The 23,860-nt window shown below is 38.4% G+C and overlaps 1 protein-coding gene across 4 annotated transcripts in view; it reads left to right on the top strand.

Moving 5' to 3' along the window:
• Positions 1–23,860, top strand: part of LOC148655633 (sodium/potassium-transporting ATPase subunit beta-1-interacting protein 3-like) — a 158,980-nt gene that overhangs the window by 105,229 nt on the left and 29,891 nt on the right. For all 4 annotated transcript variants that reach the window (XM_088642348.1, XM_088642351.1, XM_088642349.1 and 1 more), the window contains exon 4: positions 6,475–6,672. In XM_088642348.1, coding sequence (XP_088498474.1) covers positions 6,475–6,672 — 198 coding nt within the window. The remainder of the gene's footprint in view (positions 1–6,474; positions 6,673–23,860) is intronic.

Here is a 23,860-nt window from a genome sequence, read left to right as displayed (position 1 = left end):
GCGAATGCTTTTAACAGAAATGTCTGTGAGTCTTGTGGTGTCTGAGGGAGATTTTACTCTTTTACTCTTTCAGCCACCTTGCATTTTCTTGTGGTTTTGAGAAATGAAAATTGTAAAAAACTGCAGTTCATTTACAGTTTTTACCTGGGGAGGCGTGGTGACGTGACAGCACATTTTACTCACAGCTTCTGGGTCCCAGGTTCGATTCAGAACTGGGGTGCTTTCCTCCTGGAGTTTGTGTGTTCCCATGTTTGTGTGAATATTCTCCACGTTTCACTGGTTTCCTACTGCCTTCCAAACATAAGGGCATGAGCTGCAAATGAAACTGAATAAGTTACAAAGCAATATGTCCCTAAACTATTCCCTCTTTAGAACAAGGCTTTGACAATGGAAGCCGGTTTTTTAATGAAATCAAGGCAGTCGGAATCCAAAGACAGTATGAGTTTGGTTGCAAAACAGACAGACTTAATTGTTTTGAGCAAGACTTTTTCCCTTGGTGATGCAGAGTTTTGCTGTTAATTCACCAGGCAGTTTTAAGCCTTGCTTCTGACTGTGGGAAGCAAACTAATTCCTTCACTCTAATAAGCTCTGAGCGTCCATGGTTCCTCAAGAAGAGTTCCCATACATTTTTACTAATTGCAGATTTTCTGTTAGATGAATGGATATTACCTGGCCTGCCCTCTGTGTGGCAGATACAATCAATTACTCGCTGCCAGTTTTATTGGAAAAGTGTGCCTTTTCTTTGTTTGCCACTTAAGTATTAATTATTCTGTCTGGAAAGCTAGCAAAGCATGACATATAATAATTACAGAATGAGTGTACATTCATTAAAAATACCTTCGGAAGCAAATTTACGGTATACATTGACTAGCACAATAAAGAACACATTCTAGAACCTCTTGGGTTTACTCTGTATTGTAGCTGTTGTATTCAGTATATGGAAACAGTGTATTTCCAGTATTGAACCTTGGATGCTTACATTTTCATTATTTTATTCCTTTTTTAAAATAATGACAATAGAAATTGGTCCATTGTGAGTTTATCCTTCTGTTTTTACTGTATTGTTTGTGTTTTTGTTCTGCCAAATATATATTTTCCTTCTCAAGAAATTTCTAGTAATACCAACAGAGACACAACCACAGGACCTGCATTAAACCTAAGATAATCCTAGCAATGCTGTAGGAATGCTTAGGTGGTATAACCTATCGATAGTGGTTGATACTGTACTTAAATTTGCAGAAGAGTCTCTGAGACAATTAAATTCAGATGTTAAGAAAAAGCAGTCTGCATTATCGCATTTAAAGGGGCATCCTTGGAACCTTTAAGGTTAACCAATCTGCTGGCAGCATACTGCCTGTTAGAAATGAAGCTGAGTTGAGCCAGGATAACTGCTACTTTCACTGCTGCTGGTAGCTACTATGAGCAGCTGATAGGCAAGACATTGACTAAGCTAGACTACATAAACAGCATCAGAGTTTTGAGTAATGGAGGTCGTTTTGGTCCGTGTGATTGAATTTAGAGTGAACAATGTGAGACTTTCTAGTTCATTATGACCTTAAGGGAGACAGGGAAAAAGCTCTACCTTCCAGGTTGAATAACCAGACATACTGTACTGTTTACGAGGTCTTTTGCTTTTGTCATAAACCAATCTTCTCCATTTTTCTTTTTGTTTAAAACATATTTGAACGTGAGAAGAGGGCAGATGGTCCTCACGGCTTGTTTATTTTTTAGTAATTGCTTTATCTAAGGATCTCATCCAGGCTTTCCTTGGAAGAGGGTGGGGATATGCCAGTTATTCTCAGTTTTACACAGACCTTTTCCTTCGTTTCCTTAGTTGTGTTTTCCTCTGGTTTATGTGTCCTAAAGACATTTTTTATTGTGGTTGTGAACTAAAACATGCTCTTTTTTATTTTTCAATCTTTTAAAAACAAATTCTGGCACTAAGGCGATGAGCCATACAGCTGATTTAGTAAAACCTTGTTTTTTTCCATAAAGTTTTTTTTAAATAAAAAATACTGTATTTAACACACAATAATGCCAGCAGCTCTTTATATTTGTATTTTATGAAAATTTATGAAAAAATGTTTGCTGTGTTATGATGTACTAAATTACTCCTATTAAAAGATAGTATTCATTTGATTGTTTATATTTTACACATACAGCAAGCAATTACATCAGAAATACCCACAAAATAGCTCAGTTGAATATTTCCTTCATTTGCATTATTTTCTTTTATCCATCACATTTTAAGTTACACTTCAGTATTTTAATATATTCCCTAAAAACCTCATTATGTTAATGGGATATTGTGCAGTGAAATTGCTTTGCATTGCTTTGCATTTGCATTTAATTGTCTCCTTCCTGAATTGTATAAATGCACCCTTTTGTCACATTTATGTAGGATGCATTTTAAAATCACTTTAATTACTTGTTTTTTGTTTGCGAACATGGTTCTTTGCTGCAACTGGAGGCTTTTTTCTGAGTCTGTTTTTTTCTCTCTCTCTTCTGGGTTCAGTATCCATGTCATTTGAACGTATTTGAAAACAATCCTTTTCTTTAAAAGGCAAAACAAAAATCACAAAGTATGTTAAATGTAACAATGGTATATTATGTTACATTATTAATAATGTTATATACAAAGAAATAATACAGTAATAATAAAACTATAATTTTATTGAGAATATAATAAATTGCACTCCTCTGTGATCTTCCATGTCGTTTCTGTTGCCAGTGGTCAAACTGCGATTTTAATATGCACTTGTGATCACCTCACATAATCTAGCTGCATAAGGGGGAGAAGAAGAGTGACTGAATCTTCTCAAGCAATATGTGTTCAATCTGCTTTTTGGTTTAATTAGTATGTTGAAGTCATTCATTGCCATTAAAGGATGATTATACATGCTTGCTCTTAATGGAAACCTGCTTAAGCTCCAGGAAACCCTGGAGGGAAAGCATCTTCAGCTCTTAGAGGCGTGCTCCTGTTGAGAATGACCTTGAAATTTTCTACTCCATTTCATCAGCTCTCCAGGGTTCCAGCACTTTCGGACTTTTTCGCACAACAGCTCAGACTCTTTTTATCCACACAGAATTCACAAAGTTAAATAAACCCGTAAAGCTTTCTGGAACGAGAATATTTTTCATACTTGGGATTTTAGCAGAAAGGACATCTTCATGAAGCAGCTGAGAATTGGAGCACATCATCCTAGATGTCTCTCAAGCAGACATGGGATGCCTCTTGCGCTAATTCTCAAGATTAAGCTTTTAACTGACAATGAAATGAGTTTGGGTTTAGCAAAATATCATGATTTTCTGAAACCATATGTGGGAAAGAATCAGAAAATGAAAATACTGGCTGTGGCTCATTCAGAATTCTCTGTAAGACTTTGTTGGTCCAATTAATGAAGCAACACTGCGCCATAACTGAAAAGCCACTATTATTTTGACTGAGTTTCAGAAAGTGTTCCAGCCACCTCAAATATATCAGTCCCACAACAGTTGCACAGTGGCTTTTAATTGCCTGGTATTAAGCTTTTATCTCAAAAGATAGTCAAAAGTAGATCTTAGGTCCCAATTTGTTTCGCTATTTTGCCAGGGCCTGCTTTCTCCTGTGCGTTAGTAATTAAGACAGTCATTAGTGATTATCTTATGCCACTTTTGTGCCACTTCACATAGCCTGTTCCAGTCTCGTTACGGCCCAGAGCCTTCTTCTGTAAAATAAAAAACACATGAGCTGCATTTCTGTAAACAGTCAGCCTCTCTCATTGGAAAGGAACAGGTAAAGGTTTATTCCGTGCTGAAAAGAAAAGAGACGCAACATCTCGGTTGTGGAGCCTTCTTTAGGTGACCTACTTGAACTTCTCTCGTTACTGTCTATCCTTGTCTACCATCAATTCTGTTCAAAAAAAAAATGTGCTGTATTCTAAACTAATGCTTAAGCCTAGGGTTGGCTGAAAGTTAATGTTGATTTCTTTTATACTTGTGCCATCCATTGGACTGCTGAGATAGAAATGTCAAAGTTGCTCTTGGAGTAGAGGTTTATAGGGCACAAGAAGCTGAAAGAGATCTTGGCATGAGTGATGGGGTCAACGTAGTCAGATGCTCACGGACAGCGCTCTGACACGATGGTTCTGGAGATAATAGCTTTTGTACACTAGCCTTTCTCTTCGTTGTCATAAATGCCATGCACTGACATCTCTCGCAGGGACACGCCATTCATGGGACAGTGCCACAAATGTCAGCGGGTAATTCAAGTGAGATTCTGCCCTTTGGTGGTCTGGCAGAGGCAGGGAATTACTGAGCATACACATCACCATCACTGCCTCTCGCTTACACATATACTGAGAGAAGCATACAGTATACATATAGAAAGAGGCAGTGATGGCAATAACAGTTCCCAGTAAACCATTTCCCCTTAAGTAAAAGCAGTTTAGTGGTGAAGTTTGAGCAGGGAACCAAACATTAAATGCTTCGTGCCCCTCTATGCTAATGTGACATTATCCTACACTGTCATGCAAGTCAGGGGTATTTGTAATGCTGCAGTATGATAAGAAAACCATTTGATCTGGTATTGCATGAAACAGCCTCATGCATCACAAATAATATTTTAGGTTAGGTTTTCCAGAACAATGATGCACTGAGAGGTTTTTATAAAATAATATGTACGCATGTAGCTAATTAGCGCTTTAACTGAAGCTTAACACTTTTTCACACTCTTGACTTATGACTTAGTGCTTAATTTTTTCATGCTGGCTTTGTTTCAAGTGATTTTTTTTTTCACAACACCAAATTCCTCTGCAGCATAATTGGAGTCAGGTGATTTGTTCATAATGCCAGCCTATTTCCCTCCACCTCTTCACAGTCATTAATTTAAAAACAGTAATTAAACTCAATTCTGTATTCTTTCTGTAACAATGCTAGAAAACTGTTCAGGCAAATAGTCAACTAATTTAATTTCCAATTAATATTTTTCTGTTTGTTTCCCCAGACAGAAACAGGATTGAATGACACACTATACAAGTTTAATGTTAAGCGAGAGACAAAGATGTCTGTCTTTAGTGTTCTGAAACACATATACATGTTTTTGATATACCAGCTTAAAAAAGAAAAAAAATACATACTTTAGTTTGAAGGGATAAGAACAAGTAATATTATCATAAATACATGATTGAATGATTGTATTGGATTAAGTGGTTAGAAAATGGATGGATGGATTTTAAAATTATATAGTTTTAAAAACAGAATTCCCTGCTTTGGGTGAACAAAATTAGTTTTATAATGTGTAGGTATAGTATTTGTCATTTACTTTATATTAGACCTTGCAAGGGTTATATGCCTGCGATGCGTTGGATACACCTGACCCTTAATCTGACAACTGTTCCCTCTAAATCAGTGAAAGGATGTGCAAACACTGGCAAACAACCCTAGATTAACATAACCTTGCTACCATTATGTGTGTTAGATCATATATAAAACGGTGATTGTGATGCAGAACAATACTGCTTCTAAAGTGCACTATTTTATTGCGATTTCCAGTCCAGCAGTAAGCAAAGTCCAATACGATAAAGTAAACTATAGATTTATGATGCATTCTTTCTTAGGGAGCCTTGACCATTTCAAAATAACTCCCTCTTTTCCCGAAAAGAGCATGCAGGGCAGTCCATGTAATTTCTAAATCTGTAAATTGGTGCTAAGAAAATGTCATTCATCCCAAAAGGGTGTGGATGTGAGTTGAATTATTTTCACTTTTTTAAACCACTTTTTTAAAGTGGTTACAGGCAATTTACTGAAAAATGGCCAACTCATGATGCTCACTTTCTTCATTAAGAGGAAGAGGTGTTAGTGGGGCCAGCAGGGGGCGCTCACCCTGTGGTCCATGTGGGTCCTAATGCCCCAGTATAGTGATGGGGACACTATACTGTAAACAGGCGTCGTCCTTCGGATGAGACGTAAAACCGAGGTCCTGACTCTCTGTGGTCATTAAAAATCCCAGGGCGCTTCTCGAAAAGAGTAGGGGTGTAACCCCGGCGTCCTGGCCAAATTTCCAATTGGCCCTTACCAATCATGGCCTCCTAATAATCCCCCTCTATGAATTGGCTAAATTACTCTGCTCTCCTCCCCACTGATAGCTGATGTGTGGTGAGCGTTCTGGCGCACTATGGCTGCCGTCGCATCATCCAGGTGGATGCTGCACATTGGTGGTGGTGGAGGGGAGTCCCCATTACCTGTAAAGCGCTTTGAGTGGAGTGTCCAGAAAAAGCGCTATATAAGTGTAAGCAATTATTATTATTATTATTATTATTATTATTATTATTAACCTTTGCCTAATCCCTTTAAAGACAAGATATGTTCGGTGTAAAATTTTGGAGTAATGCATATCTGTCTTATAAGTTGTTATAAGCAAAAATATTTGGGGAGATATTTTCATTTCAATGAGAAATAGCCTGCTGTGTCTTTCTTCTTTCGCCTGTCTGCCAGGACACCGATTTTATGACCTTCAACATCTCCATGCACCGGTCCTGGTGGCGGGAACACGGGCCGGGCTGTGTGAGAAGAGAAGTCCAGCCCCCGCCCAGCCAGGCCCCTGCTGACCACTCCTACATCTCTGTGACTGGGTGCATCATGCCATTCCAGTACCTGGAGGCCCTCCACAGCTCTTTCCAACTGCTGCTGTCTGTGAGTACTGTGTAGCCCCTCGCATCGCACTGTGAGCCTGCCCCAACATCCATCTCATACCCCAGACCCTGAAACAGACATTGTAGAGGAATTCTTTTATCCCATACTCCGTCAAACTACTCAATCAGTAACTGAGTAGTGGTTTATGAGCAAGTGGTATCTGTGCATTATGTGCAGGTGGAATTATATAGGCTTGGTGTAATTGTGGGGGGGTAGTAAATATAATAATAAATATTCCTTATACTTATAGTGCAGTTTTCTGGAGACTACACTCAAAACGCTCTACGGGTAATGGAGACTCCCCTCCACTACCACCATTGTGTAGCCCCCCCTGAGTGATGCGATGGCAGCCAGATTGCTAGAATGCTCACCGTACTCCAGCTATCAGTGGGGGGGAGAACAGAGTAATGAAGCCAGTTCATAGAGGTTGATTATTAGGAGGCCATGATTGGTAAAGGCCAGGGAAATCTGCCCAAGACACTGAGGTTACACCCCTACTCTTTTTGAAAAGTGCCCTGGGATTTTCAATGATCAGGACCTCGGTTTTACATCTCATCTCAAGGACAATGTCTTTTGTACAGTGTCCCCATCACTATACTGGGATATTAGAACCCACACAGAGTGCAGGGTGAGTGCCCCCTGCTGGTTCCACTAACACCTCTTCCAGGAGTGACCATAGCTTTCTCAGGTGGTCTCCCATCCAGGTACAGACCAGGTTCACACCTGCTGAGCTTCAGTAGGCTCCCTGTCGTGAGTTGCAGGGTGATATGGCCATAGGAGTGGTGTGAAATGTATAGGTAGGTGTCGTCATGTTATGTTAACATGTACTATTAGTATGTTTTGTAGTTTTCACTGTGTGTAATACATGCTTAAATGCAAGACAAATGTCTGAGAAATCAGACAAAGTATTATCGTACCATATTTACAGAATGCTTATTAAGTTAATGTGCCACCTCAATTCAGTTCAACCAGCAGTGGATGTGCACACAGCCGTCTTTATACAACTGCTTGACCCCTTACAATTGCCTCACATTTGACTCAGACCTTGTCTGAAAGCGTGAATAACAAACCAGGGACTGCACAAGTGAAAAGGAAGACCGAAGACTCTTTTTCTGCTATGTTGTATTTAGAACAAACATTTTAATTGAAAATGTGATGAATAGTTTCTCAGGTCAGTGCAGCTCCTGTCTGTGCACTTACATATTTTGAACAGCGGTGTAGTGTACAGACCTGATTGAGAACAGCAGAGATTCAGGGTGTGTCAGCAATCTTAATACCCCAACAGTGTGCTGTGCGCCCCCTGGTGGACGCTGGCAGTGTTACTGCCCTTTGTCATTTGGCCCATCATGCTGTGTGGGTGGACCTTTTCGTTCCAAAGCATGTGTTAGAAGAAAGAATATCTCTACCATAATACCTTGTAATTTACCCTTTTGACAACTTTCATTTCAAACCTATGTTTGAATATGTCTTTGAGACTTACTTGAACCAAGCCTATGAAAATCACTAGAGAAATAATATAATTTTGATTCATGTCCCCAGAGTTTCCAGTGTTCAATGTCAACCTTTCCTTTGTAGAGGTGGTTAGTTTTTGTCACTTCCATGGTGTTGAATCCCTTTTTGATCTGGTGTATGCTTTTTCAGTCTTTTTTCTTTTCTGGCTTCTGTACTCTACAGAAGGCTACTCAACTTGCAGCTCTTCCAGCCATTTCCAGTGAAGGACCATTAGCTCTTTTATTGTTATGTTGATCCCACTAATTATTGATTGAATAATTAAGGGGCCTGTTCACTGGAAAACTGTGTTAAGCAGCCCTGCACTCTGGAGAGAAACCAATTACATACTGTACAGTATGTCTTCAGCTTGAATTGTAGAATCTTAGATAATAGCATAATACGTAGATGTTAACATGGGTTTCGTGTTGTAAGAACAGAATCTGTTTGATTTTGTTCGAACTTCGACTATGAAACCTCATGATTTTTTTCATTTATGTTTTAAGGTGCCATTATAATCCAACAATTTTAAATATCATACTGTATAGCAGATTTGTTAGTATGTGAAGTATAGTTGTTCGGCTTCAATTTAGAAATGCTAAGGGCAGCATACAGAAGGAAGTAACACCAGTCCATACAGTGCTGTCACAGGGCACTGCTTTCCTCGAGAGGTCACAGGTTCTCCCAGTCCCCAACAAAACGGATGCCAATTTATCTGCATTACACCAAGAACAGCAGGAAATATAAATGGCAACAACTTTCAGTTAGGCACAAGAGCTTCTTCCTTTTTCAAGTCTTGCCTGGAAACGTGTATCTGCCTTTTTGTTTTGAAAGCTCCACCCCTCTTAACTCCTAAAAGCTTCTTAAGGGTTAAAGGTATGCTGCTCCTTTTACAAACATCTGTTCAGACAACAATAACAGCATACAGGAGCCTCCACTCTGCTGCTGCTACGGATTTGTATTTTGTATTTTCTTAAGAAGACGAATTCTGTGCAGATATTGTCATTTATGGGGAAAATGGCGGAACACCTGTGTTTTTAAACGGATGGGGGCGCTGTGGAATCAGGCCGGTGTCTGTGTGGTTACTGTTCACTGGGCTTTAGCGTTTGGCCTATGAATGCAGGCGAGTAAGATTAGTTACTACTAACAAACATATATAATTCTACATATTTACAACTACTTACAAGTCTATTTTTTTCTTTTTCTGCCCTCCTGCTGCCATGGACACAAATCCTCTAACAGGTAAGTGTACAGTTTCTTTACAGCCCAACAGCAAACACTGTAGGCTATGGGATAGCGCCCCCACACCAGTGTGTTTTTTCATTTACTTTTCTTGTATTGGTCAGCACCTCTGTAATACGAATGCGTTGTAGTGCACGGATATTTTTGGTTGTATTGTGGCTTTTTATATCTCTGTGTTTATATTATTTATTTAATATAGCTAGCTTATTTGATTGTTTTCGGGTTGTGTTGTGCTGAATTCAAGTAAGCGGGTAATAAGAGAATAATTAGAGAAACAAGTAATAGGTTTATTCCATGCTGGAAAAAAAAGAAGAAAGAAAACACAACGTTTCGGCCGTGGAGCCTTCTTCAGGTATGACGGCCGAAACGTTGTGTTTTCTTTCTTCCACCTGAACTATTAGAGAAATTCGATTATACTAATTATCTAGTTACCCAGCCATGTGGCTGAAGCAGAAAGGTGAAATTTGCTCCTCTCATTTGTAATCGTTGTTGCCTTTCTACGTTTTGTATATATGAACAGCGTGCACTGACCGTGTAGCCGATTTCTTTTTGAGAGAAGCGGGCTTCACAAGCAGTTGAAGGTAGAAGAGTCCCAGAGTAGAAATCTTAAAAATGAAATTGCTCAAACTCCTCTACCAAACTAATTGAATGAAGAATCAAATCCAATGTTCTTAAAAACTCTCAGCCTCCCTGGAGCTGCGGGGCAGTTAATTTGTTATACGGGAAATGATAGTCCATTGACGGGGCTATGAATAAAATGTAACATCTTATTTCTGTAGACCTAGGGGGAAAAAGCTTTTTTTCTGTAGAGAAAAAAAATCGTATAAAAGTATTTATATAAAGATGTGTGGTAGTTAACCGAATCTTTGTACAGGTGTTTACTCTATTAGCGGTCTTGGTGTAGCCTATGGGATTTAAACAGTACATTCACTGATCGTTTAAAACTAAAATAAACTGTTGCGAACGAATGGAAAATAGAAATTGCAGTAGGGTGATAAATGTGTGATCTTAGTGGAAATCTTGAAAATGACTTGATTGAGTGCAGGTCTTAGACTTGGTATGTTTCAACTTGGCAAGAATGCAGGGGCTTCTAGTGAGGTTGGTAATTATAGCTTGCTTCCTCTGTCAGATTCTTATCACATTGTTTTTTTATGCATCCTAATTTTCTTTCTGAAAGTATGGCAGGACTGCTGATATTTTTTAATACTTATTTTGTCAAAGCAAAAACGAAAGTGTGCTGCAACTGGCAAATGTGGAGAACTGATTATTATTTTGAGTGCTTAACTGAGACAACGATGATTTAAAATTCAGGAACTATTTTCTGTGGCTTTAATGATTATCAGTATTAACTACTGTACAAGCCACAAATCTTCCCTTGTCCGAAAGACTAATAGAAATGGCTTGAATACAAATCTCGGCCTATGTAGTTTTTCACTTTCATTTATTGTATCTGTGATCCTAGCCAAACCCTACAACTCTCTTTTTGTTTATTCTTACCTAAACTTTCGAATCATTCTTTTTGTTTGAGTTTCCTCAGGAATTCCATTTAAGAATAAATAATATAAGCCACAGAATTCATTAAGATTAAGAGCAACGTATCAAACAGAAACAGTGCCTTGTATTGCCACTCTATGCATGTGGCTGTGCTGTTTAACATCTTCGTAGAGTCATGCATGGCCATACTCAGTACAGCACATGAAGGCAGTGAATAGACCATATGCTCAGCCCCGTGGGACTCCAGGAGCTGCTGTGCTTATTCCATGCAGGTAGTTATTACTGCCAGGAGCAACAGAATATGTTTCTCAACAGAGTGACTAAAACCTGACAGGAGCAGGACCACTTAGAGAAATAAAATCCTCCTAGCCATCGTTCATTTTTATATGTAAATTGGGGGAAAATCAGACATTCAATCCGAAAAGCAGTGATAAATGTTAGTTATTCCCAGTCTTGACATTGCACATTTCTGTGTCATTGCGTGCATTTGAATAAAAGTCACAAGTTTCAAACATGTATTCATGATCATCTACAGGTAGCACTCGTGGCTTCCAGTATTGTCTGTCTTGTAAATTTCTGGTATTTAAGTCAATAGGTTGGTTCATCTACAAATAGTACAATGGTGACGATGGAGGGAAGTTTGTATTGTTTGCGCAGATTGGGTTGGACAGTATGTTGTAAGAGATCATTATATGACATTCTTCCTGTTTGAACTTTCAGCTCTGCCGTTAGTCTGTGTGATTGCAGGGAATATCTGAATGTTTTCTGTGGGGAGAAAAATGATTACATCAACATGAAGTATACTCTATTAAAAAGTGTTTAAATAACTGTGAAATAGTTATAATAACCATCCAATATAAAACCCCATCCCAGCAGCACAGAGAGCAAAGCAGGACTGACCACACCAGGCTGCTCTTAACTTGGAAGAGATGCCAGTCATTGCAAGGGGAGATCGAGACAGTAAGAGACCACTCTGAATTCATCCTAACCAGCATGGCTTGGGGTGGGAAAACAAAAATCCCACAGACACGTAAAGAACAGGCAGGCTCCGCACAGCGTATACAAGCCCAGAATCAAACCCAGCACCCGAGAGCTGTGAGATGAAATATAACACACCTCTCTGCCATTTTAGTGCACGGATGTTATTAATAAATATTTAGCAGACACTTTTATCCAAGAAATTCCAAAAATAAATCGCAGTTTGCATTCAGTCGACTTAATTTAGGTTGTATAGTATTGTAGTTTCACTCTGCTTGTTGCACTGACTATAAATGCAATCAGGGGTTGTATGCCAAATAAATTATCTTTTTTCATTATTTGGAGTACTAAGAATACTTAATACTCCGGTGTTTCACATTATCTAGGGTTGACTATTCTGCTCATATGGTTTAAGATAATGTTCCTTCCCCAGCTGACAATATTGACTTACTTACTTTATGGACTCTTAGAGGAGAGATTGGAGCCTCTGCATTTGCCTACATGAGCCAAGTGTTTCCTTTTCACGGCATCGGCTATTCAGCACCTGGGCAGTAGGTAGATCAATAAACTATCATGTAAGCAAGAAATGTTATGAATTTGAAGTTAAGTAAAATACATTTTTGCTTTTCGTTTGTCTACACAATGCAGGAAGAAAGGGTTTTAGGTTCTATTTCTTTCCAAACCCATGTTTCCTGGGAATCTGGGAAGGGCAGAGAGACGAACAGGGTCATGCTGTCGTGATGGGACACAATATAGCCAACTATCACATCATTTTTGAATGGTTTGCTCAAAGTACCACATTACTTTGTGGTCATGCATGTTATGTATTGCTGTTGAGGGACACCCAGCTTTAAAATCAATTGATTAACGAGACTCGCAGGCGGACAGGCGAAATGAATAGAATGAAATCAACCAGACGAATACTTATCTATCAGAAAAGAGTTAACGGTTCAAAACGCACTGCTCCAAACAGGTTAATGCATTTTTAAAGGACTGCCGTTTAAGGTATTTGTAATGGGGACCCTGCTGCCAAAGCGATGTGATTAGACCAATCTGCACCAGTTGGCTGCAGTGTAGGGGTGGCTCAGAGGGGCTGGTAAGGGTTGGGAAAGCAGACTCGCAGGGCGTTGCTGCAGCTGTCTTGGATGAGGTCGCTTCTTTCGGAGCTCGCCTGTAATTGCTTCTGCTTGGCAGTTACACAGTCCATGGAGAGACTGAGCAGGTTTCAAGAAAGGAGAGTCCTTCGGAAATGCAAAACTCTGATTAAAGTCAAATGACACTCTTAAGAATTTGAAATGGAGCAACGATATAATATTCTGTTTAAGAAATGAGTGTTTCTTACTTAAGAAACCCATTAAATCATTTGAATATTGATCAGAAAACTTTTTTTTTTGTCAGAGAGACTGGATGCAATTTAAGGAATTTCATTGGCATCTTAAAATACTCTCCTCAGCATTCCTCCTCTTCATAAATTATTGGTGCGTTGCTAATTTCAAAGAATCGGCGAGCCATTAATTATTCAATGTGAAAATGAAAGATGACGTTCAGGGAGCCTGAATATTATTTCATCAAAGGAAACCCATATTTAATTAAAAATCAGCTGTGGTTGAACAGCCGGGACAATAAGGACATACAGGAGCCTGTAAATAATTAATCAAAGCAAGGCGGGTGACTAGCCGTTTCTGCTGAGAGATGGAGCGAAGGGAAAAACCAGTAGCTCACTTTAGGTGCGTCTGTATACAAAGAAATAAGCAATGCATAAATAAACAGATTGTGTGGTTTTACTCTTCGCTCAAGGCCTTCATGTACAGAACTTATGTAGTGGTGGTTATGTGCTATATTTAGTATGGATCATGGGAATTAAAAATAAACTCTCACCATTTTACAATCCTGAGGAGTGTAACCATTTAAATATACTTCTAATTCTGCTTTGCATATATAGTTAAATTTAGTAGCTGCTCTTGAACCTTAACAAGGGCTACAACTGTTGTCCTTGGCTGTTAACTTTGGGTTTATAAATGCGCAGAGAGAATACGAAATCTGTTCAGGAAATTCTGTTTAGCATTGTGAAAGGGTAATACCGAATTAATATTCATCCATATAACTCATAGTGACTGTTTTTTAAAAACGCATCCTAAACCTGAATTGTGTTCATTTTAAGACGCTTCTCAGTTCAGCCTGAAATTTGAGTCATGAGTTATTTTGTAATAATATTATGTGTATTCTACATTTTGAGGAAGAAGTCGCAATATGTAATTTGTTCTAGACATCAAAAATACAGAGGTTAAAAAGTGTTTGAATTGGGGAAAACCATTTACATTTTTTGAGTTTGTATTAAAAGTTCAATATTATCCTGTTGGAATCAATCCGATCCGTGTTCTGCATATTTACATTAGTTCATTTCTCAGTGATGTGTTCCTTGAAATCTACAAGTGATAGATCTACTGTATGTCTTCTGTTATTAATGCACTGAGAATGTCTAGAATCAGAAGGTATTCTAGACTTTTATTGGACATAATTCAGATAATGAACCAATGACTTGCAGGAAAATAAGATCATTAACACGAGTCTGCTAAAAGTTTTGTTATCCTTTGGAACTTGAATGACACATCTATGTTGGGGGAAGTTTCATGTTATACATGAAATCAAACAATAATTTACACTCAAGTACAGAGAATGTGACCTTTTCCAAGATGACAGGAAGTGAGAAAGTGAAAAGGTTATGGTAGACCTCAGCAGAGGTCATGTGACTAGGCTGTACACCAAGCCGTTCTCTTACCTTTTTTTAGCTTTAATTTTGTTTCTATCTGTTTCATGTTACTGATCCCTTCACCATCTACTGGACACCTGTAAATATTCAGTTACAGAGGAGAATAGGAGATACAAGTAAAACATGTGTTGGTTATGTGTGAATGATGTAATGCCACTTAAGAAATGAAGGACAGCCTTGTTTAAAGGCTGGATAGGAAATTACCTTTTGCTAATAAGGACCATATTAGATTGGGGAGGGGCAGCACATTTCACAGTGTTTAGTATTGCTGCCTTATAGCACTGGTGCCCTGGTCACAGTTCTGGACCTGGGCTACTATCTTTGCAGAGTTTGTATGTTCTCCCCATGTTGATGTAGGGGTGTTACCCCGGCATCCTGACCAAATTTCCCATTGGCCTTTACCAATCTTGGCCTCCTGATAATCCCCATCTATGAACTGGCTTCATCGCTCTGTTCTCCTCCCCACTGAGAGCTGGTGTGTGATGAGAGTACTGACGCACTATGGCTGCCGTCGCATCATCCAAGTGGGGCTGCACATTGGTGGTGGAGGGGAGTCCCCATTACCTGTAAAGTGCTTTGAGTGGAGTGTCCAGGAAAGCGCTATAGAAGTGTAAGCAATTGATGATGATGATAATAATAATAATAATAATAATAATAATAATATTGATGTGGGGTTCTTCTGGGTGCCCTGATTTCCTCCCACAGTCCAAAGACATGGCGGTTAGTTAGTTGGTCTCTAGGCAGATTGGTCCTGGTATGTGTGTGTTGTGTCTGTGTGTGCCCTGCAGAAGACTCATTTCCCTTGAGTATCAGCTTGTGAGCTACAAAGGAACAAGTAGAGGTCAGTTTCACACTGTAAAAAGGGAATAGTAAAAAGAGAGGAAGAATCAACACAATATTCCATCTGTTTAGTCTTCTTCCATTTTGTTGCCACTCAAGAATTGTGTTTCTGTAATAAAGTAACTATACATGCCATACAAGTATGTCCTATTTTGAAGTTTTACCAAATATTCAATCATAATGAAGAATGTGTCATGTTATAAGGATTAACATTTTAAGTGGACAAGAACATAATACATAATTTCCTTTTTCTGCCCAGTTGACTGAGAGAGGAAAGAGAAGATGTATAAATGGAATTTAGACAACTGAAAATAATCCAAAATCACACTAAATATACAACTACAGTGGGTGTTGATGGTTGTGCAGTGGCTAAGTCTTTCTTTCTGACTTGTGCTGTTGTGATTTAGTTAGATTTTTCTAGGTCAAAAAAGCCTTTGAAGATACATAAAAGTTTACTTCTTCAAACACAGCAGACTCCTTTATCAGTTTATGTGGAAGAGGTTCTGAGCTTACTTAAGGCAAGTTTTGCGACATCAAAATCCTTTGCAAGGATGTGATTATAGAACGAGGCAATGGGTATAATTCATCAAAGGCTTTAACCTGCTTTAAGGGTGTTCATGTCAACTTTAATGTAGTGGTAGTTTTGTTTATTTTAGGCATTATAAGTAAAATATTTACCATAACCGAATTCTGACCAATAGTGATTTCATTATCTACATAATTTATGGTGATTCTGGGTCACCCTTAACCATGTTTGGAACCAAATTTGTTTTAAAAGATTTTAAAAGCAAGCAGACACAGCACTAGTACAGCTTTTGTTATTTCATTTCTGACATCTTTTTGTTTTAACTACTGGTGTTCATACCACAGCATTTAACTGGATTGTGTAGAAATCTATTTAGGGATTACTGCTAACTCCCTTCAATGGATCCACCCCTGTTTGCAGCCAATTTGCACTTCAAGGTTTTTTTAGAGTTTTAGAGAAAAAATAAGGGTCTTTCCCTCAGCATAACACTGCTATCTTAAGGGCCTCACTTTTGTTACATGCCATTATTTAATCAGGATTAGACTCTTTTAATTCTTTGCTAACTGGTTTATCCACTGAAATACTAAATAGGCTTTAGTATGTATTCAGTATGTCAACAGGATGCATTTATGGCTCAGTCTCAGCTTGCAACTTCCATTCCTGTACTGACTCCTTGGGACATACAAAGTGGATTTTAAAGTTATTCTTATGAAGAAGACAATGATCAAGGTCCTTAATGGTCTACGTTATCTGAAAGTTTTACTGCATGAGTACAGCCCAACTCTTAATCTAAAATCAGATGACCTGGGTCATCTTAGATGATGACCTGAGACCTCAGAGTGAGTCCGGAGCCTCTTTCTCGGCACTATGTCTGTGGACTTGCTGGTCACATCCATTAGAGACGTGTAGACTCACTTAAAGACCTGTCTTTTTATTATAGCCTTTAATGTATAAGTTTGTTTTTAATGTTGGTTTCATTTTGTTGGTTTACTGAGTATAATTATGCTAAATATGTGTACCATTGTACAGTCCTTTGCGTTCCTTAAAACACTTATATATATAATGTAGATTGTAAATAACGTTGATTAGTATTGCTCATAAAATAAATTTGGCAACATTTGCGTTTTTGTGACATAAATTTGGTTCTGTAAACACAGGGACTCTTGAGGTTTAAAATAATATTTTAATTTATTTATAGTTGCCATAAATATTTTGTCAATGATAAATTGCACATAATAGTTTGCAATTACTCTCCCATTCAAATCTGTAACTATTCACGCAGCAGGAATTATGAGCAAATTATCAGCCTTAAACTTGTTGCATACAGTAATTCAATTCTGTCTACAGCAAATATTCTTTAATTCTTAATTTACACAATCATTTCTTTCCCTTAAAGCATGATCTTAAATCCAATGTCTTAAAATGTCACTGTTTCAGTATAGTCATCTGCACAATTTTAAACACAAAGCAGAAATAGAAGCAATCCTCTGACACGCCCTCAATTTGAGCATCTTCCCAAATATTTTTTGTGAGTATAATATAGCTTTGTGTGTCTTTTAAAAAGTATCACTTTATCCTGTAAAACCTTGGCATCATAATACTACAGGATGAGACCTACAGTTTAGTGAATAGTAGTCTAGTAGTAGTTCAGGAGATAAAGCTCTGGGGTGTATTTCAATGTTCTTTATATTTTTATTATGTATTTAACTATCTTATTATTCCTTATATTATAAAGGCCTTTAACTCTTGTCACATACCCAGATATGAACTTAATGAGTTCAGTATCAGTAGTGACAGGCAACAGCAGTTCAGACCCCCCCCCCAAATCGGGAATGAAGCACTGTACTTAATATACTGCCAAAAATTTCTTGAAGTAACTATATTGTAAATTTCTTTAAAATCAGGACTATATGCAAACCTCATCAAATATAATCACATTAACTTTTGTCTTCCAATAAGGCCTTTTTTTCCCCAATTCTAAGAATCAAAACTACTAATGAACTAAAGGCTTTTTCAGGTGACAGGGAAGTTTACCAGAGAGAAGCATAGAATCTGGAGCTTAAATGTGATTGCAGACATTTGGAGACAGTTAACAATTACAGCCAAGAGATTTGGTAGACCCGTGTAAAAAACATTTGATGGAAGACCCTTAAAATAAGTAATGCAGAAGCTGACTACCTATCAAAGGAGCTCACATTTACAATTACAGAGCTAACATGCTTACAATGTCAGAATTGCATTTACAATTACCTGAAATTGCGTCACCCCGTACAGATTTGTTGAGCATACCTGTATGCGGTATATTGTTCATAAATGAGTGTTTCCTTGAGGTGACTGTTAGAAGGCATTTTAGTGGACAAAATGCTAACAATTTTTTTCCCGTGCAAAGGAACAAGTAAATGTTTATGCCATGCTGAAAGGAAAAGAGACCCAACATTTCGGCTGTGGAGCCTTTCTCAGGTGTGATACCCGAAGAAGGCTCCACAGCCGAAACAAGTTTTTTTTCCCATTTCAGTATGGAATAAACCTTTACTTGTTCCTTTGCAGCCTACACATGCTGACACAGCTAACTACTGTACTTAAAATTTTTACTAGTTGTTTTATATCTAGTTGTGTGAGAAGACTAAAGACCTTTAATGCAAGGTTCAATGTAATGCTATTCATACAAATGTCATAAATGTTTTAATTGTCATGAAAGAGTAATGTAATGAATATGAATAACATAATAATACATTATAAATGTCAAGGGCCTCTTGGTGGCAGATACAATGCTTCCAGATAGATGTAACCATGGTTTCCGGAAGATGCATCTCTTAATAGGTTTTTCTAATTCCGTGCTAATACTTTGAACATTGCAGCTAACATGAAAAGTTGACCCGTATTTTGTTTTTACTTTTTAATAATTTATATTTGCAGCCTGCAGGTTGTTTTAGTATTCTTTGGTTTCCTTTGATGAGCAAATAGTCTTTTCATGTCTTCGAGCAGAATGTAGAACTGTGATGATTGATATTTTGGTAGGGGGTGTTATATAGCTTTGTTATGGATGAAGTCTTCTGCTGCTAGAAGTGAGGATCTTCATGCTGCTGAAATTGTTTGATGTGTTTGGATATTCTGGGGGAATCACTCAAGGGCTACAGTGCCTTGCAAACTTATTCACCCCTCTTGGACTTTTTCACATTTTATTGTGCTACAGCATGGAACCATGATGTATTTAACTGAGAATTTTTGCCACTCATCAACACAAAGTACTCTATAATGTCAAAGTGGGGAACAAAAATCCAGACATTTTATGAAATTAATTAAAAATAAAAAACAGAAAATAATTGAATGCATAAGTATTCACCTCCTTGCTTTGACAGACCTAAATTAACTCTGAAGTAACCACCTCTCTTCTCCAGGTCACAGAATTACCTGTGTGCAGCTGAGGTATTTCACATGATTTCAGAATAAGTATACACAGTGAAGTCCATTGTTAAAAAGATGAGAAAAAACAACTGTCAATCTGCCCAGAACTGTCCATCCTCAGAAACTGAGTGTCCGGGCAAGAAGTGCCATAGTAAGAGAGGCCAGCAAGAGGCCTACAGCAACTCTAAAGGAGTTACAGTCCTCCTTACCAACTCCTAATTAAAGGAGCTACAGTCCATCCTTTTCAGCATGGAATAAACCTGTAACTTGTTCCTAAAAGCACCTGTGTCTGGGAGCTTTCCACTTGGTGATTTTCCAAGGAAGCACTACACCATGAAGACCAAGGAACATTCCAAGCAGATCGGAGACAAGGTTCTTGAAAAATGCCAATCAGGGCAAGGATATAAGAAAATTTTCAAGGCATTGAATATACCTTGAAGCACATTGAAGTCCATCGTTAAAAAGGTGAGAAAATATGGAACAACTGTGGATCTGCCGAGAACCGGCCATCCTCCAAAACTGAGTGTCCGGGCAAGCAGAGTCGTAGTAAGGGAGGCCACCAAGAGGCCTACGGCAACTCTAAAGGAGTTACAGTCCTCCATGACAGAGATGGGAGAAGCTGGGCATGCGACAACAATAGCATGCACACCATATAAATCTGGCTTATACGGAAGGGTAGCAAGAAGAAAGCCTTTGTTGGAAAAAACTAATATCGCATCTCGGCTGGAGTTTGCCCAAAGGCATGTGAGAGACTCAACAATTTGGAGGAAGATTCCATGGTCTGATGAGACCAAATATGAACTTTGTTTGGTGTAAACCTAGCGCAGCACATCACATTGAGAGCATCATCCCTTTTCTTTTCAAGAAACACCCTGGGATTTTTAATGAAGAGGAGAGTCAGGACCTCAGTTTTATGTCTCATCTGAGGAAGAGTGCCTTTTTACAGTATAGTGTCCTGTCACTGTACTGGGGCAGTAGGACCGACACAGACCATGGGGTAAGTGCCCCTACTGGTCCCACTAACACCTCTTCCAGCAGCAACCTTAGCTTTCCCTGGAGGTCTTCCATCCAGGTACTGACCAGGCTCACACCTGCTGAGCTTCACTGGGCTGCCTATTGTGAGTTGCAGGGTGATATTGATCCAGTCAGTGCATCTGTATGATTGTGTAATATAATTCTTCTTGTAAAATTAAATTGTCATCTTTAAAATTATTGTTAGCAAAAAGCATTTTATGTTTCTTAAATCTATAATTATTTTGTGAGGAATAATGACTTGCAGTGATGGTGTCATCTTTATTTGAAATAAATCCTAAAATCCAGAGAAGAAAATTCTATATTTCCTTCAGGCTGCAGATGGGGAAAAATAAGCAATGAGTTGTTGATGTTAATATTCTTTATATTTATTAGTGAGCATTCATTATTGGTAAAGGATGTCTTTGAGACTATCGGTGGAGTCCCAGTTGTAATATTTCAGTAGACAAACCAATAGGCGCCTTACTGGTCAGTCATTGTTTTGTGATCCTCGTTCAAATGTGGATGGAAATTGCAAAATGAATGTATCCAGATTTAGAACGGAGATGAAAACTCTTACCTGATTCCTCTACTACACTTGAAAGATCTGGCTATTATTTAAGTTAAAAAGAACAAGAAACCCATAAAACCCCAGCTGTAATTAGTATGAATGATTTACATATCTTTTTTTGTTATTATTTTGATGAGTTATTTATATTTTTAATATAAAGGAGACAAGTAGTTATGTTTAAATTGCTTCCATGCTATTTAAAATCCTGTGCTCTCTAAAGGGCAGTCACCACATTAGCAAAAACAGAACTACATTGTGTGGGGCCGAATGGCGCTGTGGAATGTGTCTAGGAAGACAAATGTCGCTAAAATGGTCTTAACACTGGAACATACTAAACCCAAAAAAATAAATTTGATTGAAGTCAGAAATTTGGGAGAGGGGCAGCCCTTTTTGACTGTGTTCATAAAAATAAATGTAAATAGTAAATGTTTTATTCAGTAAGTGCCGACCTTAGGGAAAAACAGAAATCAAAGAATTGCTTAGAATAAAGAAAGGAGCCTGCAGAACTTTTCTCTCTTTGAGGTAAGACTTTGTTCTTACTCAAGTGATCTGAGGTGCAAAAATGATTCCCAAGACAGTTGAGACTAGACTCAGTAATTGCCTTATCTCCACATTTGCCCAAATATAAGCAACACTTTTCCCCCAGAATTTCAGGCCTATACAGTTATATTTGAATATAAGTAAAAAAAAACTGAAGTTGGTCTGGTTGTTGATATACAGTATTTACCACCAGAGTACTGAAGAGTGTTGAACTGTACACCATTTTGCTTGGTTTCGGCGCGTGGTTGCGATCGATTGATGAAAAAAACGTGCATATTCATTTTTGGTTACCCAGAATGAACAAGAGATCGCAGTCCAGTTTTTTTGCGTTCAGGAAGAAGGTGCCCCTGTGTGCTGAGCAGCATGGGAATCGTCAGGCTGGATGGCAGTCTGCAGAGGATGAGCGGTGCGCAAGGAGATGTTGAGGAATAAAGGAAGCGCTCTTGATTGAAAAGGGAAGCAGAAGAGTTTTAGAGGAAGCAAGCACGGTGTTTATCCGGACATTGTTTGCATTTGAGCTTTTTTAAACGCCTCTCTATTTTCCTTTATTTTTTTAAACCGAGAGAACTTTTCTTTCATTTCAGTTGTTTCTATTCTGAAAGGTACCTTGTGCTTTGGGAAGTTTTTTTTTTTCCAGTTTCCACAGTTCAAATTTCTGGGTGCAGCCTGTACCTGGTAGCAGTTCAAGCTTGCCCTGACGCCTCTGACGGAGTGTTATTTTTGTTTACTGTGGCCTGCAGAATCCTCACCATATCATGGCTGACGACACTATTTACTTATTTTCAGAAGTTCTTATTGTCACAGTTGTTTCACAAATAAAAGAACCCATTTGACTGCTGTAGAATGTTTCTGATGATAGGAGGAACAGAAATCGGCAGCGGTAGACAGTGATTGTGCCCCAGCTGACTGAAAATAATGATGTCCTCTCTGTGCCTGGGCTGTTTGGGCAAAATTGTGAACTGCGGATTTGGATTAGACTGAAGCGCAATGTATAAATTACCTGTAACGGCAACGTGGCACTACTGATAATCCCTCAGATGCCAACATGAGGTTCTCCGTGTTCCATTTTCAGACTCTCCTGACAACATGTAATGTGAAGCCGTATCGGTCGGTTATATTAAATCGCCACAGCATGGAGGCCTGAAGTGACCCCTGTGGTTCGGATTTTGGCGTGGGCCGCTCTTGTCTGGCTCCCCGCCCGCGCATGCGCTCTCCCCGGAGCTCGGCAGCCTGTCAGCTTGCATCCCTTTCCTGCCCAGGATTTCAAAATCACAGCATTTTGTTACCTGTGTCAGAATTGAATTTCCTATTGAAAATCTGCTTGTTTTGATTGGTGTCCATTTTATTTATGTTCATACTAAGTTTCAGTAGCTAATCCTTTGTGACAGTGTAGTGATGAAAGCTTGGGTGGAAAATACAGTAATGACCTACTCCCCCATCCCACATTTCATAGAACTAAATCAAAACTATAAAACATAAAACTATCCTTGTGCATGGATATCAGATTTATGACATCACAAAGAATGGGTCAGCCATTTTTAGTGGGTAAATTTAATTGCAAACGCTGAAAAGATTACTCTTGTCAGAGTACTCTTTCAAAAATCAAGGTTGATTTTGTATGATTTTGTACATTTACGGGGTTGTGTGAACTATCCTTTGTTATCTCCAACTGTCCCCTCAAAATATACGAAGTTCTCAACTTAGTGTTGTAACAAAATAGCACTATATTGTTACATATCAAACACTAAGAAAATGATATTATATAACAATCTGGGGCTATTCATTTAAATCCAGGTGCTGTAGTCCAAAATTGGATTTGTAAACCTGACATCACTGCTATTTTCATTTGGCTGCCAGAAATAGCACAAGAAGTCAGCTAGCTACCCTGAATCCAGTCATATGAGCCAGAACAGTGAAGGGGGGAGAGGAACAGGGCAGGAGATAGCGTGTAAGATTACATTTAAGCCCATATGTAATTGACAAAGTAGGCTAAATTGTCCTTCTCCAATATGAAAAACTAGTTTGTTTACTGTATTAGTTTACAATAGTGCAAAGGTCTGCCAGCAAGTGCCTGTCTAACACGGTTTATAGATAACTAAATGTATTCTAAATGGTTTATGGAAAACTAAATGTATTCTTTCATTTCCCACAGTGATGTTTTCTTTTTAAAAATCAAAACTTTGGTTTACAAGACATGCATCAAAGAACAAATTATATAACCTGAATTTTTTATTTTAATTTCAAAACAGTAACATTAAATATGATTTCAGCTTTATAGAAATGCAGTGCATCTAGCTACGCGGTCCTGCCAGCTGTCTTTATA

This window comes from Lepisosteus platostomus, chromosome 8 (genome assembly GCF_059453375.1).
Source record: "Lepisosteus platostomus isolate fLepPlt1 chromosome 8, fLepPlt1.hap1, whole genome shotgun sequence".
Lineage (NCBI taxonomy): Eukaryota > Metazoa > Chordata > Actinopteri > Semionotiformes > Lepisosteidae > Lepisosteus > Lepisosteus platostomus.
The sequence above is the reverse complement of the archived record's forward strand: the minus strand, read 5'-3'. Positions and strand labels throughout refer to the sequence as shown.